This window comes from Hyperolius riggenbachi, chromosome 1, assembly GCF_040937935.1.
Source record: "Hyperolius riggenbachi isolate aHypRig1 chromosome 1, aHypRig1.pri, whole genome shotgun sequence".
NCBI lineage: Eukaryota > Metazoa > Chordata > Amphibia > Anura > Hyperoliidae > Hyperolius > Hyperolius riggenbachi.
The window spans coordinates 16,334,581-16,347,978 of record NC_090646.1 but is presented as its reverse complement, the minus strand read 5'-3'; the positions used below and the strand labels follow the sequence as shown (position 1 = coordinate 16,347,978).

General features: G+C 48.0%; 2 protein-coding genes across 2 annotated transcripts in view; both read right to left on the bottom strand.

Annotated features, from left to right (window-relative positions):
• Window positions 1–13,398, bottom strand: part of LOC137545051 (probable N-acetyltransferase camello) — a 47,103-nt gene that overhangs the window by 10,654 nt on the left and 23,051 nt on the right. The window lies entirely within an intron of this gene.
• LOC137545062 (probable N-acetyltransferase camello) lies at window positions 2,994–9,712 on the bottom strand. The gene is made up of 2 exons (XM_068266170.1): window positions 9,393–9,712; window positions 2,994–3,866 (listed from the first exon to the last, which is right to left on the bottom strand). Exon 2 carries the CDS (start codon window positions 3,837–3,839, stop codon window positions 3,180–3,182), a length of 660 nt encoding a protein of 219 aa, XP_068122271.1. The 5' UTR covers window positions 3,840–3,866; window positions 9,393–9,712; the 3' UTR covers window positions 2,994–3,179.

Here is a 13,398-nt window from a genome sequence, read left to right as displayed (position 1 = left end):
CTATAGACATTGCCTGATGAGTGCTAATGACTAAATAGAGTGCACCTGCATGTAATCTAATGTCAGTACAAATACAGCTGCTCTGTGATGGTCTCAGCGGTTGTCTAATAGAATATTGGGAGCAACAACACCGTGAAGTCCAAAGAACACACCAGACAGGTCAGGGATAACGTTATTGAGAAATTTAAAGCAGGCTTAGGCTACAAAAAGATTTCCAAAGCCTTGGAACATCCCACGGAGCACTGCTCAAGCGATCATTCAGAAATGGAAGGAATATGGCACAACTGTAAACCTACCAAGACAAGGCCATCCACCTAAACTCACAGGCCAAACAAGGAGAGCGCTGATCAGAAATGCAGTCAAGAGGCCCATGGTGACTCTGGACGAGCTGCAGATGTCATTGCGGGGCAGAGTTAGAGTGTGCGTTTTGGCAACATCTTGAGTGACAGGTCACCTTCTCTCACTGGTACAAAGAAGTAGAGACTCTCCCTTGGCACAGCGTCTCATCAACACCTCCCCACACAGTGTATGGAAAAGGTAGAGCTGAGGAGAAGTGGATGATGCTTGACATGGATTGGAGAGGGTCAATGTATAGAGGACGACCACAGTTGCAGATGTTGTCCTACTATTTGCTTGCTGTGTGCACTAGAAGGGGGACCCACCAATGAAATAAAGGGGCCATTCTTTAGAGAGTGGAGATATGAAAATAATTTAGGGAAAAGTGTCTACTGGATCTTCTGCAAGCTGCACATTCCTCAGGCTGAAGAATGACTCCAGGAAGGCCGAAGACCAGTGCTCTTCAATTTTCTATTAGACCCCAAGTTCACCACACATGGCACGTGTACCCCGAGGGGTTATTTAGTAGGCCTTGGGGGGTACTTGAACTTGTCAAAGTCAATCAACTATTTTAAGTTTTGAAATTGAAAAACATTATAAACCATATATAAATTATCCTAAATAAGTATTTATAAATAATTCATAGCATCAATGAATGCTTGAAAAGGTCTTACACACAATTATAAAGTACTCCTAAGTAATATGTATGTGTCAGGGGGTACCTGAGAGGATGTTGCTTAAAACAGAGGGTACTTGGCCAACACAGTCATTAATAAAGGGGTGCATGCTGTAATAATTGTTGAGAAGCACTGTATTGACAACCTGAATGCTGTTATTGTAGCTACAGACAAGTATGAAAAATTACGCTTTTCATCAACATTATTTTGATTTTTTTTGTGCGATTTCATCATAATAATTATCAAAGTAGGGAAGTGAATTATTCTACTATATTTTTAAAGTGTACCTGAGATGGGGGTGGAGGGAACATTCATACATACCTGGGGCTTCCTCCAGTCCCCTTCAGATCTTGGCTCCTTCTCCATCCTCCCGGGCCACCTGAGATTTTTTCCAGCCGGGTGGCATGGAAAGGTAGCCGAGTGGGGCGATATGAGAGAATGCAGAGTCGGTGCTTCTGTGAGCAACTCTGCTTACAGCATAGGAGGAGGTGAGCCGATGACAGCCGGGTGCTCACCGAAACTAGCCGGGTGCAGCACCCGGCTAAAAGAGCCTGGGGAGAACATTGCAAGAACTAGAAGCCCTACATTTCACACAGAAGTATCTTAAGGCCTTCCCTAACTGGAGGCAGTGAGGTCATAAGGTCCGTACACACACCTGATCAAAGGCAACGACGGGTCCGTCGTCACCTTCTGCTGGGTGGAAGTCGGCGGACTGATAAGGCTGTTTCTGAGCGATTCGCCTCAGAAACAGCCTTATCAGTCCACCGACAGACTGTACACACGCTGTACTGTCTGCTGAAAACACGCCCAGCAGGAGGTGACGACGGACCCATCGTTGCCTTTGATCAGGCGTGTGTACGGACCTTAACCTCCTCAGCGGTATGGACGACTCTACACGTCCATCACCGCCGGAGGTCGCCGCTCAGGCCCTGCTGGGCCGATTTGAGCGAAATAAAAAGCAGCACACGCAGCCGGCACTTTGCAAGCCGCGTGTGCTGCCTGATCGCCGCCGCTCTGCGGCGATCCGCCGCGAGCAGCGGCGAAAGAGGGTCCCCCCAGCCGCCCGAGCCCTGCGCAGCCGGAACAAAAGTTCCGGCCAGCGCTAAGGGCTGGATCGGAGGCGGCTGAAAAGAAAGGCTGCTCATTGCGGCCTTCCTTGTTTATTCTGGGCGCCGGAGGCGATCGGAAGAACGCCTCCGGAGCGCCCTCTAGTGGGCTTTCATGCAGCCAACTTTCAGTTGGCTGCATGTAACAGTTTTTTTTTAATTAAAAAAAAACCCTCCCGCAGCCGCCCTGGCGATCTTAATAGACCGCCAGGGAGGTTAAGATAGAAACATGGGAAAGACTATAAATCTACACCTGATGTAAGGCGCATACACACATCCAATCTTGATTGATCTTAATCGAACTATTTTACCACTTCCATATAGTGTGAGAGCTTAACTATCCGAAGGGCCCAATCAAATTCACCTTTTCTCCTAAGTATTCTCCTGAGTGAAATCTTCACACCTTATCAATAAAAGAAAATCGTCAAAATAATTTTGACAGTACTTTTTCACCTACTTGTTGGTACTTTTCAATTGCACAATGCTGAAAAGTTATTTTAAACAGAAGATAAAAAATGAAAAAGTGAATTGGTTTGGGCCCAATCTGTTCAAAGCATTCAAAATCAGTTGGACCTCATACTACATGGAAAAATGGTAAAATTTGCTTATCAAGATTGGATGTGTGTGCCAGGCCTTAGTGTGCAATTTTTTGTGAGACCTGGAACCCTCAGCTTGATCCCCTCCAAACCTTATACCTTATTCCAGAGCGTTGACTAGCTCACACAACTAGATAGAGCAACCAAAAGAAGTCCAGAGGTTCTGCCAAACTGAGACAATATTTGGAGGGAGTCAATGGACATCATTGCTTAATTCCCTAGCTTTTCAAATTCTTTGTTGGCATCTTCAAGATAAACAGACAAATTTAGAGGCACTCTTGGTAGTCTCATCATCTCATTTTAATACGGCCTTATAATACACTGGTAAAAGTGTCAGAACATTGTGAAAGCAGCTAATTACGCATTTTGAACATTTTCCATCTTCATATAAAAATAAGATCATTATAAGAGATACATAGATATTACTGAACAGGAAATCCTTTATCTGTCTCTATATCCACTGCTTAGTCATGAATTTTGAATTCGTAAGTCAGGACAGAAAACTTGGCAAATTTTCCAAAGAGGGTTGGAAGTATCTGAACGCTGGTCTTCCGAAACCCCATATTTTCATACAATCTTTGAGCAGCATATTGGACCATCGAGGTCTCCAGAGACACAGTTTTGTAGCCACGTTGACGAGCAAAGTCAATAACCTTTCTACACAAAGCTTTGGCGATGCCTTTTCCCCGCTGGTCCCTGGCCACCGACATACGCCTAAGCGTCATCACCTCGTTAGATAGCAGGGCTGACTGAGCTCCAACCATCCCAACAACCCGGTCATTGGACTCAGCCACCCAGAAGCAGGAGTTATCATTGGCCACGTAGGACTTCTCAATGTCCAGCAGGTCCTCCCTCTTACACTGCTCCACATATTCCTGGAACTCCTTGTTAAGTTGCCATCGGCCAGCCAGAAACAAAATGGCCAGGGTGACCAAAGACAGCAAGTAGGATTGGGAGACGAAGAGGACCCCGAGGAAGGAGATGAAGAAGAAAAGCTGCACCTGGAATAACTTCAGCAAGTGGGTGCCAGTGGCTGGAAGATGCTCCATCATCCCTTCACCGAACATCCTCCGCACAGCATCGTAGTCTCTGTTCTTGTATTCCCGGATGGTGAAGTCAGCCATTGTCCCGAGCTCTGTAAACGGCCTGTCCTGCAAAGAGGTAACACACCCTATAAGATGGGGCATTACAGCAGATTCTGCACCAGAACTATGGGGAGCCTAAAAGTCCTCATAGACATGATACTTTGGATAACTGAAATGGACAACCAGTAGCAGAGGTGTAGTTAGGGTTTTCAGCAACCAGGTACAAAAAACGTTTTTTTGAGTTGTGACCCACATGCAAAAAAATGGGTGTGGCCACATATCAAAATGTGGGTGTGGTCATGATGGGCAGAGCCAAATGTACAAATGCTGTTTAGATAGCCAAATGTGCCCCCTTTCCCCCGTTCAGATAGCTAGATGTGCCCCCCCCCCCCCCATTCCTTTTACATAGCCAGATGTTACAGCAGAAGACTCACTGGCTCCAACATTACATGGATTATGTCATTTCTCCTCTGTAGCACCCAGTGTCCTTTCCTTGGTAACAGTGGAGTCTTTTGTCTCATGACGTCGCTGTTACCAAGGAGAGGACAAATGGAGCTGGTGAGTTTTCTTCTGATATTAATGTTTCTGCACTCCTTTGCAGAGGGAGAGAAGCGGGGCGTGGCCAGCGTGCCATACTTCGGGAAGGCACTGAAGCAACCTGCCTCTCATGCATAGCATCCTCGAAGTGCTGCACCTGAGGATATATGTCCTCCCTTGCCCCCCAATAGCTACGCCTCTGAATAGGAGCAGCCAAAAACCAAATCACTAGACAGTGGCATAATCACTGAAGCACAGTTGGCCACCAGGAAGGACACAACACCGCACAGAGGATACTTTGTTTTAGAATAGTTTTCCATCCCCTATGAGTCCCACAGGACCCAGTGGAACAGCGAGGACTGGAGGACCTGTCAGAATGTTCTGCATGGGCTAGTGTAGAGTGGAAACATGGATGTGACGTGTCCAGCTGCCAACCTGCTGTTGCGCATTTTCCTCCTTGTCTGTCATGGAAGGTGGAGACCCCAATATTCCGAGGAGATTGGGAGAAACTGTATGACACTGAGTGGGGGGTTTCTGCCTGAGGCTCAGGAGTGTAATCTGCTTGGCGCTAAGAAAGACACGTGGAGATTCTTCCTGACACCAAAGTGGACAATGGTGGAGCAGCCTAACACCAATGGGGATACCGAGGACACTAAAGACTCATACACACATATGAGGAATGTTGCCAGAGAGGGATTGGGATTTGGTCCACGGCCGAAGGTCCCGCTGTACTCTCACTAGGTTCTTGGCAAAGGCAGTCATTATTGGCCATGTCAGCTGAGTTTCATCGTAGTGTGTGTACACGCATTGTGCAAAACAAGAGGAACAGAGTCAGGCACCTTCCATGCAAGTAGCTGCTGCCGTTACCAATTCCATCCAGAGCAACCAATCACAGCCATGTGCTTATGCTAACATCGTGCTTGGAGACAGTGAGGGAGGAGGTGGGTGCACCGGGCACTAGGTGGATGAATCCTTCGCATCTATGCACACACCTAGTCATGTTGACAGGCCAGATAAGGATGTGAACTGCCAATGTGACCGAGCGTCTGCATAGACACAAAATGATCGTTGTTCGTCCACCTAGTGCCCGGTGCACTAACCTCCTCTCCCATTGTCTATCCAAAACACAGACTGATGCAATCGATAATACAATCGAATTGGAGAATCGATCATCCAAAGAGTCATATCTTTAATGGCCACCTTAGTAGTTACCTGTCTCGGCACCACCAAGATCATCCTAACTCTGTTGCACAGTTCATCAGTCTCACCTCTATGCCCCTCTAGTGGTGTCTCTCATTACTTGCACCACTGGAGGAGTCAGAGAGGAGAGGGAGGGACTGTTCAGAGAGGAGGAGTGGGAGGGACTGTGCAGCAGGTTGTAGAGGGATCCTGGCAGTGCCAGGCCAGGTAACTATTACAGAATGCTCTGCTTACCCAGCAGCTCTGCATATGCACAGGAGAAGATGGGTGAGGGGTCACTTAGCACCGGGGGAATACAAGTGACATTGGGGAGGGGGCTTCCTAATAACGGATAAACACCTGACGATCTATACTTTGAGGGGGGCTTCTTAATACTTGGTGAATATCTCATTATTATTTAGTAGTAGCTGATTGCCCAGCGTTGCCCGGGTATGTATTTGGCTGGTTTTGGCTACACCCACTTTTTCTAACCCTAACACACAATTACTCAATGACCAAGTTTGTGCGCTTTGTGGTCTTTGCATCAGTAATTTGCATTGAAATGAAACAAATCTGATTGGCTGTTTGTGGCTCCACCCCCTTTTCTGAATTTTAACCCCAGTCACCCAATGACCAACTGTACCAGATCTGAGGCTTGTGCCATTAACAGTGCAAGAATGGCAGCAATTAAATATTCCCCTTGAAAAGCAATAGGTGAATTTTGATTGGCTTTTTTAGGCTCCACCCACTTCTCTGAATATTAATCCAGTCATCCAGTCACCAACTGTGCAAAGTTCGAGAACCCTACCATTAACAGTGTAAGAATGGCTGCTGTTTACTTTTTCCCAGAAAAATTTGTATTTGCCTCCGCCCACTTTTTAGTTATGGGAATAAAAAGTATCCTATACTTAATTCCAGGTAATGTACTATGTGTTTGCCAAATTTCATTCAAATCCGTTCAGCCATTTTTGTGTGATCAAGTAACAAACATCCAAACATCCGAACTTTCCCATTTATAATTAGGATTAGTAGGATTTACATAGCACTGACATGTTCTGAAGCACTTTACAGAGTACATAGTCATGTCACTGACTGTCCTCAGAGGCGCTCACACTCTAATCTCTACCATCAGGGATATAGCGGGTGCAGAGGTTGTGACCGCATTGAGGCCTTTGGGCCTGAGAGGCCCTCCCTCAACGGCAGTATTAGCTCTCTATTGGTCCTGTGTTTATAATAATCACTTCTATAGATACTTTGCATAGTGGTTATTATAAAACTGCTCCCCATCCCCTTCTTGCACCTCTGACACTGTAGTTGCCATTGGTAGGTTTTGGAGCGCTGTATCAATTGTTATGTATAGAGTGGTTGGGGGGCCCCAATGTAAACTTGCATCGGGGCCCACAGCTCCTTAGCTATGCCACTGTCTACCATAGTCATAGTGTAATGTCACTGACTGTCCTCAGAGGAGCTCACAATATAATCCTACCAAAATCATAGTCTAATGTCCTACCATAATATTATTATGCAATTATATAGCACTGACATCTTCTGCAGCACTTTACAGAGTACATAGTCATGACACTGACTGTCCTCAGAGAAGCTCACAATCTAATCCTACCAAAGTTATAGTCTAATGTCCTACCATAATATTATTATGCAATTATATAGCACTGACATCTTTTGCAGCACTTTACAGAGTACATAGTTATGTCACTGACTGTCCTCAGAGAAGCTCACAATCTAATCCTACCAAAGTCATAGTCTAATGTCCTACCATAATATTATTATGCAATTATATAGCACTGACATCTTCTGCAGCACATTACAGAGTACATAGTCATGGCACTGATTGTCCTCAGAGGAGCTCACAATCTAATTCCTACCATAGCCATAGTGTAATGTCCTACCATATTATTATTATTATTATTATGTATTTATATAGCACTGACATCTTCTGCAGCACTTTACAGAGTACATAGTCATGTCACTGACTGTCCTCGGAGGAGCTCACAATCTAATCCTATTATAGTCATAGTCTAATGTCCTACCATATTATTATTATGTATTTATAAAGCACTGACATCTTCTGCAGCACTTTACAGAGTACATAGTCATGTCACTGACTGTCCTCAGAGGGGATTACAATCTAATCCATCCATAGTCATACTGTATGTCCATCATAGTCTAGGGCCAATTAAGGGGGAAGCTGATTTACTTATCTGTATGTTTTTGGAATGTAGGAGGAAGCTGGAGTGCCTGGAGGAAACCCACACAGACATGAGGACAACATACAAACTCTGTGCAGATAGTGGGATATCTATCTATACTGGGCGGGGTCTACCTAATACTGGGAGCACATCTGGCTATACTGGGTGAGGGTCTTCCTAATACTGGGGGCACATCTGGCTATACTGGGCTGGGGTCTTCCTAATACTGGGGGCACATCTGGCTATACTGGCTGAGGGTCTTCCTAATACTGGGGGCACATCTGGCTATACTGGGTGGGGGTCTTCCTAATACTGGGGGCACATCTGGCTATACTAGGCGGGGGTCTTCCTAATACTGGAGGCACATCTGGATATACTGGGTGGGGGTCTTCCTAATACTGGGAGCACATCTGGCTATACTGGGCGGGGGTCTTCCTAATACTGGGGGCACATCTGGCTATACTGGGTGAGGGTCTTCCTAATACTGGGGGCACATCTGGCTATACTGGGCGGGGGTCTTCCTAATACTGGGGGCACATCTGGCTATACTGGGCGAGGGTCTTCCTAATACTGGGGGCACATCTGGCTATACTGGGTGAGGGTCTTCCTAATACTGGGGGCACATCTGGCTATACTGGGTGAGGGTCTTCCTAATACTGGGGGCACATCTGGCTATACTGGGTGAGGGTCTTCCTAATACTGGGGGCACATCTGGCTATACTGGGCGGGGGTCTTCCTAATACTGGGGGCACATCTGGCTATACTGGGCGGGGGTCTTCCTAATACTGGGGGCACATCTGGCTATACTGGGCGGGGGTCTTCCTAATACTGGGGGCACATCTGGCTATACTGGGCGGGGGTCTTCCTAATACTGGGGGCACATCTGGCTATACTGGGTGAGGGTCTTCCTAATACTGGGGGCACATCTGGCTATACTGGGTGAGGGTCTTCCTAATACTGGGGGCACATCTGGCTATACTGGGTGAGGGTCTTCCTAATACTGGGGGCACATCTGGCTATACTGGGCGGGGGTCTTCCTAATACTGGGGGCACATCTGGCTATACTGGGCGGGGGTCTTCCTAATACTGGGGGCACATCTGGCTATACTGGGCGGGGGTCTTCCTAATACTGGGGGCACATCTGGCTATACTGGGCGGGGGTCTTCCTAATACTGGGGGCACATCTGGCTATACTGGGCGGGGGTCTTCCTAATACTGGGGGCACATCTGGCTATACTGGGCGGGGGTCTTCCTAATACTGGGGGCACATCTGGCTATACTGGGCGAGGGTCTTCCTAATACTGGGGGCACATCTGGCTATACTGGGTGAGGGTCTTCCTAATACTGGGGGCACATCTGGCTATACTGGGCGGGGGTCTTCCTAATACTGGGGGCACATCTGGCTATACTGGGCGAGGGTCTTCCTAATACAGGGGGCACATCTGGCTATACTGGGTGAGGGTCTTCCTAATACTGGGGGCACATCTGGCTATACTGGGTGAGGGTCTTCCTAATACTGGGGGCACATCTGGCTATACTGGGTGAGGGTCTTCCTAATACTGGGGGCACATCTGGCTATACTGGGTGGGGGTCTTCCTAATACTGGGGGCACAATAGTTACCTACACTGGGACAGGCACAATTTGGGGGGTGCACTTTGTAATGTCTACCTCTGCTGTTGATTGTCCTGGTCCCTCTGCTGGGTCACTGTGGGATGGTCTTCCCCTGCTGATAGTGAGCTTTGCCTCTTGCAGTGCTTGCCTCCAGCTCGCTCCTCCTGATCCTCGGGTCTATCATGTCACTCTGCTGGGGGAGGGTGACACAGACATCTCTGCCAGCTTCATCTGCACCACAATCTCCTGTGTATATCCTGGTTAATAGAATATTCCTGTGATATCCGAGAGGCTCCACCTCCTTGGCTGCTGTGACCGCAGTCAGTAGTGCACAAGTCATACTGTAATGTGGTTGGGAGGGAATGATCGCTTCCTGAGCCTCGCAGCTTCCTGTGTGTGTTGTAAGGCCTGGGCTCTGCAGCAGCATGACATCAGCACTTGTATAACAATCCTATAGTGTGCCCAGACCTGCCTGCAGGGGGGGGAACTCAGACCTTATTAGCTCCAAATCTGTGCAGCTTGGGGGAACTGACTGACAGCGAATTCAACTCCAGGAGTCAAATTTCAGCTGTTGGGAAACATTCCTTTTTCTTATCTAAAGGAGGAAGTTTTGAATCAGGATGATACCATTTATTGGCTAACTTAAAGTAATACTGTAGGAGGGGGTCGGGGGAAAATGTGTTGAACTCACCTGGGGCTTCTAATGGTCCCCGCAGACATCCTGTGCCCGCGCAGCCACTCACCGATGCTCCGGCCCCGCCTCCGGTTCACTTCTGGAATTTCAGACTTTAAAGTCTAAAAACCACTGCGCCTGCATGGCTGTGTCCTCACTCCCCCTGATGTCACCAGGAGTGTATAGCACAAGCCCAGTACGCTCCTGGTGACATCAGGGGGAGTGAGGACACAGCCATGCAGGCGCAGTGGTTTTTAGACTTTAAAGTCTGAAATTCCAGAAGTGAACCGGAGGCGGGGCTGGAGCATCGGTGAGTGGCTGCGCGGGCACAGGATGTCTGTGGGAGGCGGAGCATCGGTGAGTGGCTGCGCAGGCACAGGATGTCTGCGGGGGGCGGAGCATCGGTGAGTGGCTGCGCAGGCACAGGATGTCTGCGGGGGGAGGAGCATCGGTGAGTGGCTGCGCAGGCACAGGATGTCTGCGGGGGGCGGAGCATCGGTGAGTGGCTGCGCAGGCGCAGGATGTCTGCGGGGGGCGGAGCATCAGTGAGTGGCTGCGCGGGCGCAGGATGTCTGCGGGGGACCATTAGAAGCCCCGGGCAAGTTCAGCTCATTCCCCCCTGACCCCCTACAGTATTCCTTTAAAGGGAATACATAATTATATAAAAAAAAAAAGATACTCACCTCGGGAGGAGGAAGCCTCTGGATCCTAAAGAGGCTTCCTCCATCCTCCTTAGCCAGCCCAGATCCAGTACTAGCATCCGGAGGCATAGCTAGAGATCATGGGACCCCATAGCAAAGCTATAATGGAGCCCTCAGATGTAGGCGGTCTTATGCAATGCCACCTGGGCCCCATTATTATTATTATTATTTAGTATTTACTGTATATAGCACTGACATCTTCCGCAGCGCTGTACAGAGTATATTGTCTTGTCTCTAACTGTCCTCAGAGGAGCTCACAATCTAATCCCTACCATAGTCCTATGTCTATGTACGTATCGTGTAGTGTATGTATCGTAGTCTAGGGCCAATTTAGGGGGAAGCCAATTAACTTATCTGTATGTTTTTGGGGTGTGGGAGAAAACCGGAGTGCCCGGAGGAAACCCACACAGACACAGGGAGGACATACAAACTCCTTGCAGATGTTGACCTGGCTGGGATTTGAACGAGGACACCCAGCGCTGCAAGGCAAAAGCGCTAACCACTATGCCATCAGGTTGCTATGGCTATTGCTAGGCCCTTGCTGGCACCCCTCAACAACCAATAGCATATAACGGTGGGCTGCCTGCGCAGGCGCACTGATGGGTTTTTGCTCGGTCTCTGGCGGAAATAGCCAATTCCGATTGGGTCTGTTCTACTGCTCAGGCACAGAATTGGGCGGAAACCTGCTACTGCACATGCACACAGTGCCTACAGCCCTTGTCACTGGACTTTCAGGGGTCCCACCGCTGGATCGGGGCTGATGGGGAGGGCAAGGGAAGCAGCTTTAGGATTCAGAGGCTCCCTCATCCTGGGGTAAGTACCCCTCGGGGGCATTTTTCTCACTTTAGGGTAACTCTAAGAGAAAAGGAATAAGCTTTCAGCTGATGAGGCATCTTATGACTCTGTCCCTGTAGGCTGACAAGATGTTAGAGCACACAACATCGGACATCAGAAGAAAGTGCAGGGACTTTCTGCAAATATCAATAAATGTCATACAGATGCCTGAAAACAAAGCCGATGCGAACCTCTGCTGAAAATGCCCCTCCCCTCCCCCCCCATCCTTCTTGGATGCTGCTCTATTCACAGGCCAGAAGCTGTAGCTGCCAGGGCTTGATCTGCCTGTAATACACCAAATAGCATTTTGTGGATCATTTTCATTATTTTTAAAAGCACCTCCAAATTGCAGTGAATGATCACAATTTTCAAAAAATTGCAAACGCTGTAATTTTGCCACAATTTTACAAGGATTTTAATGTAAGTCAATGGAGGCATTTTAACCACTTCTGTGCCAGGGGGGTATTTTTCTGATCGGTGCTGCGTGGGCTCTCCAGCCCGCAGCACCGATCAGATAGCAGCCAGGGCGATCAGACTTCCCCCCTTTTTTCCCCACTAGGGGGATGGCCTGCTGGGGGGGTCTGATCGCCGCCGGCTGCATGCGCTTGCAGGGGGGGGGGGGCTCTTTAAAGCCCCCCTCCGCAGTGCTTCCTGGCCTCCTTCCCCTTCCCTCCCCCTCCCTCCCCCTGTGAGCGGCGCAGGATGGATTTCCGTCCTGCGCCTGATGGGATAGGCTTTAGCCTATCAGATGCCGGCGATCCCCGGCCAATCAGAGGCCGGGGATCACCGATCTCCTCTATGGCGCTGCTGCACAGCAGCGCCGTATACATGTAAACACCGGGGAAGATCTTCCCCGCGTGTTTACATTTACCCTGCGAGCCGCCGATCGGCTCGCAGGGTGTTCACGAAGACACCCTCCGTGAACTGACATGGAATGGTTTCCATGGAATCCACTTCAGGATTCAGGGGCGTACTTAAGCGTACGCAGAATCCTGAAGTGGTTAAAAGAAAACGAAAATGATACACAAAGAGCTATTTGATGTGTCCAGGCCCTTAGGTGGACTGGTATCCGAGTTTCTTCTTGCAAGGCTTTTAGCAAATTAGCAAAGGATGTTTGCTAATTTTATGACAAACTAGCTGATGACCCGTTGTTGCCCGGTTATATAGTTGGCTGGTGTTGGCTCCGCCCACTTTTCTAAACCTAACACACAAACACTTAATGACCAAGTTTGTGAGCTTTGTGATCCTTGGCATCAATAATTTGTATTTTCCCATTGAAATGAAACAAATCTGATTGGCTGTTTGTGGCTCCTCCCCTTTTCTGAATTTGAACCCCAGTCACCCAATGGCCAACTGTCCCAGGTTTGAGGCTTGTGCCATTAACAGTTCAAGAATGCTAGCAATGAAATATGCTTCTTGAAAATCAATAGGCAAATTTTGATTGGCTTTTGTAGGCTCCACCCACCTTGGTGGTTAATTGCAAAGCCCCCTTACATGCTAGAAACACCAAAGTTGAAGGATATGTTAAGAAGAACAGTGGAAACAAGGGGAATTTTTTTTTCTCAAAAAAACCTTACAGTTTTTGAAAAAATCGATTTTAAAGTTTCAAAGGAAAAAAGTATATATCTAAATACAGTAAATGGCAGTTAATGTAGCAAACCTGACGATAGTGTAATTTTACATATAGCAAAAGAAAGAGCAATCAATTTCCTGACAGGGTTTCCAGGGGGTCCATACACACCTCCAGAGCCGCAGCACTTTGACCACAGATCGCTATACAGCTGCAATATGGCTGTATAAAAATCCCTGGCAACTTTTCCTGTTTTTTAAACTTTTTCTTTTATATTTAGAGAGT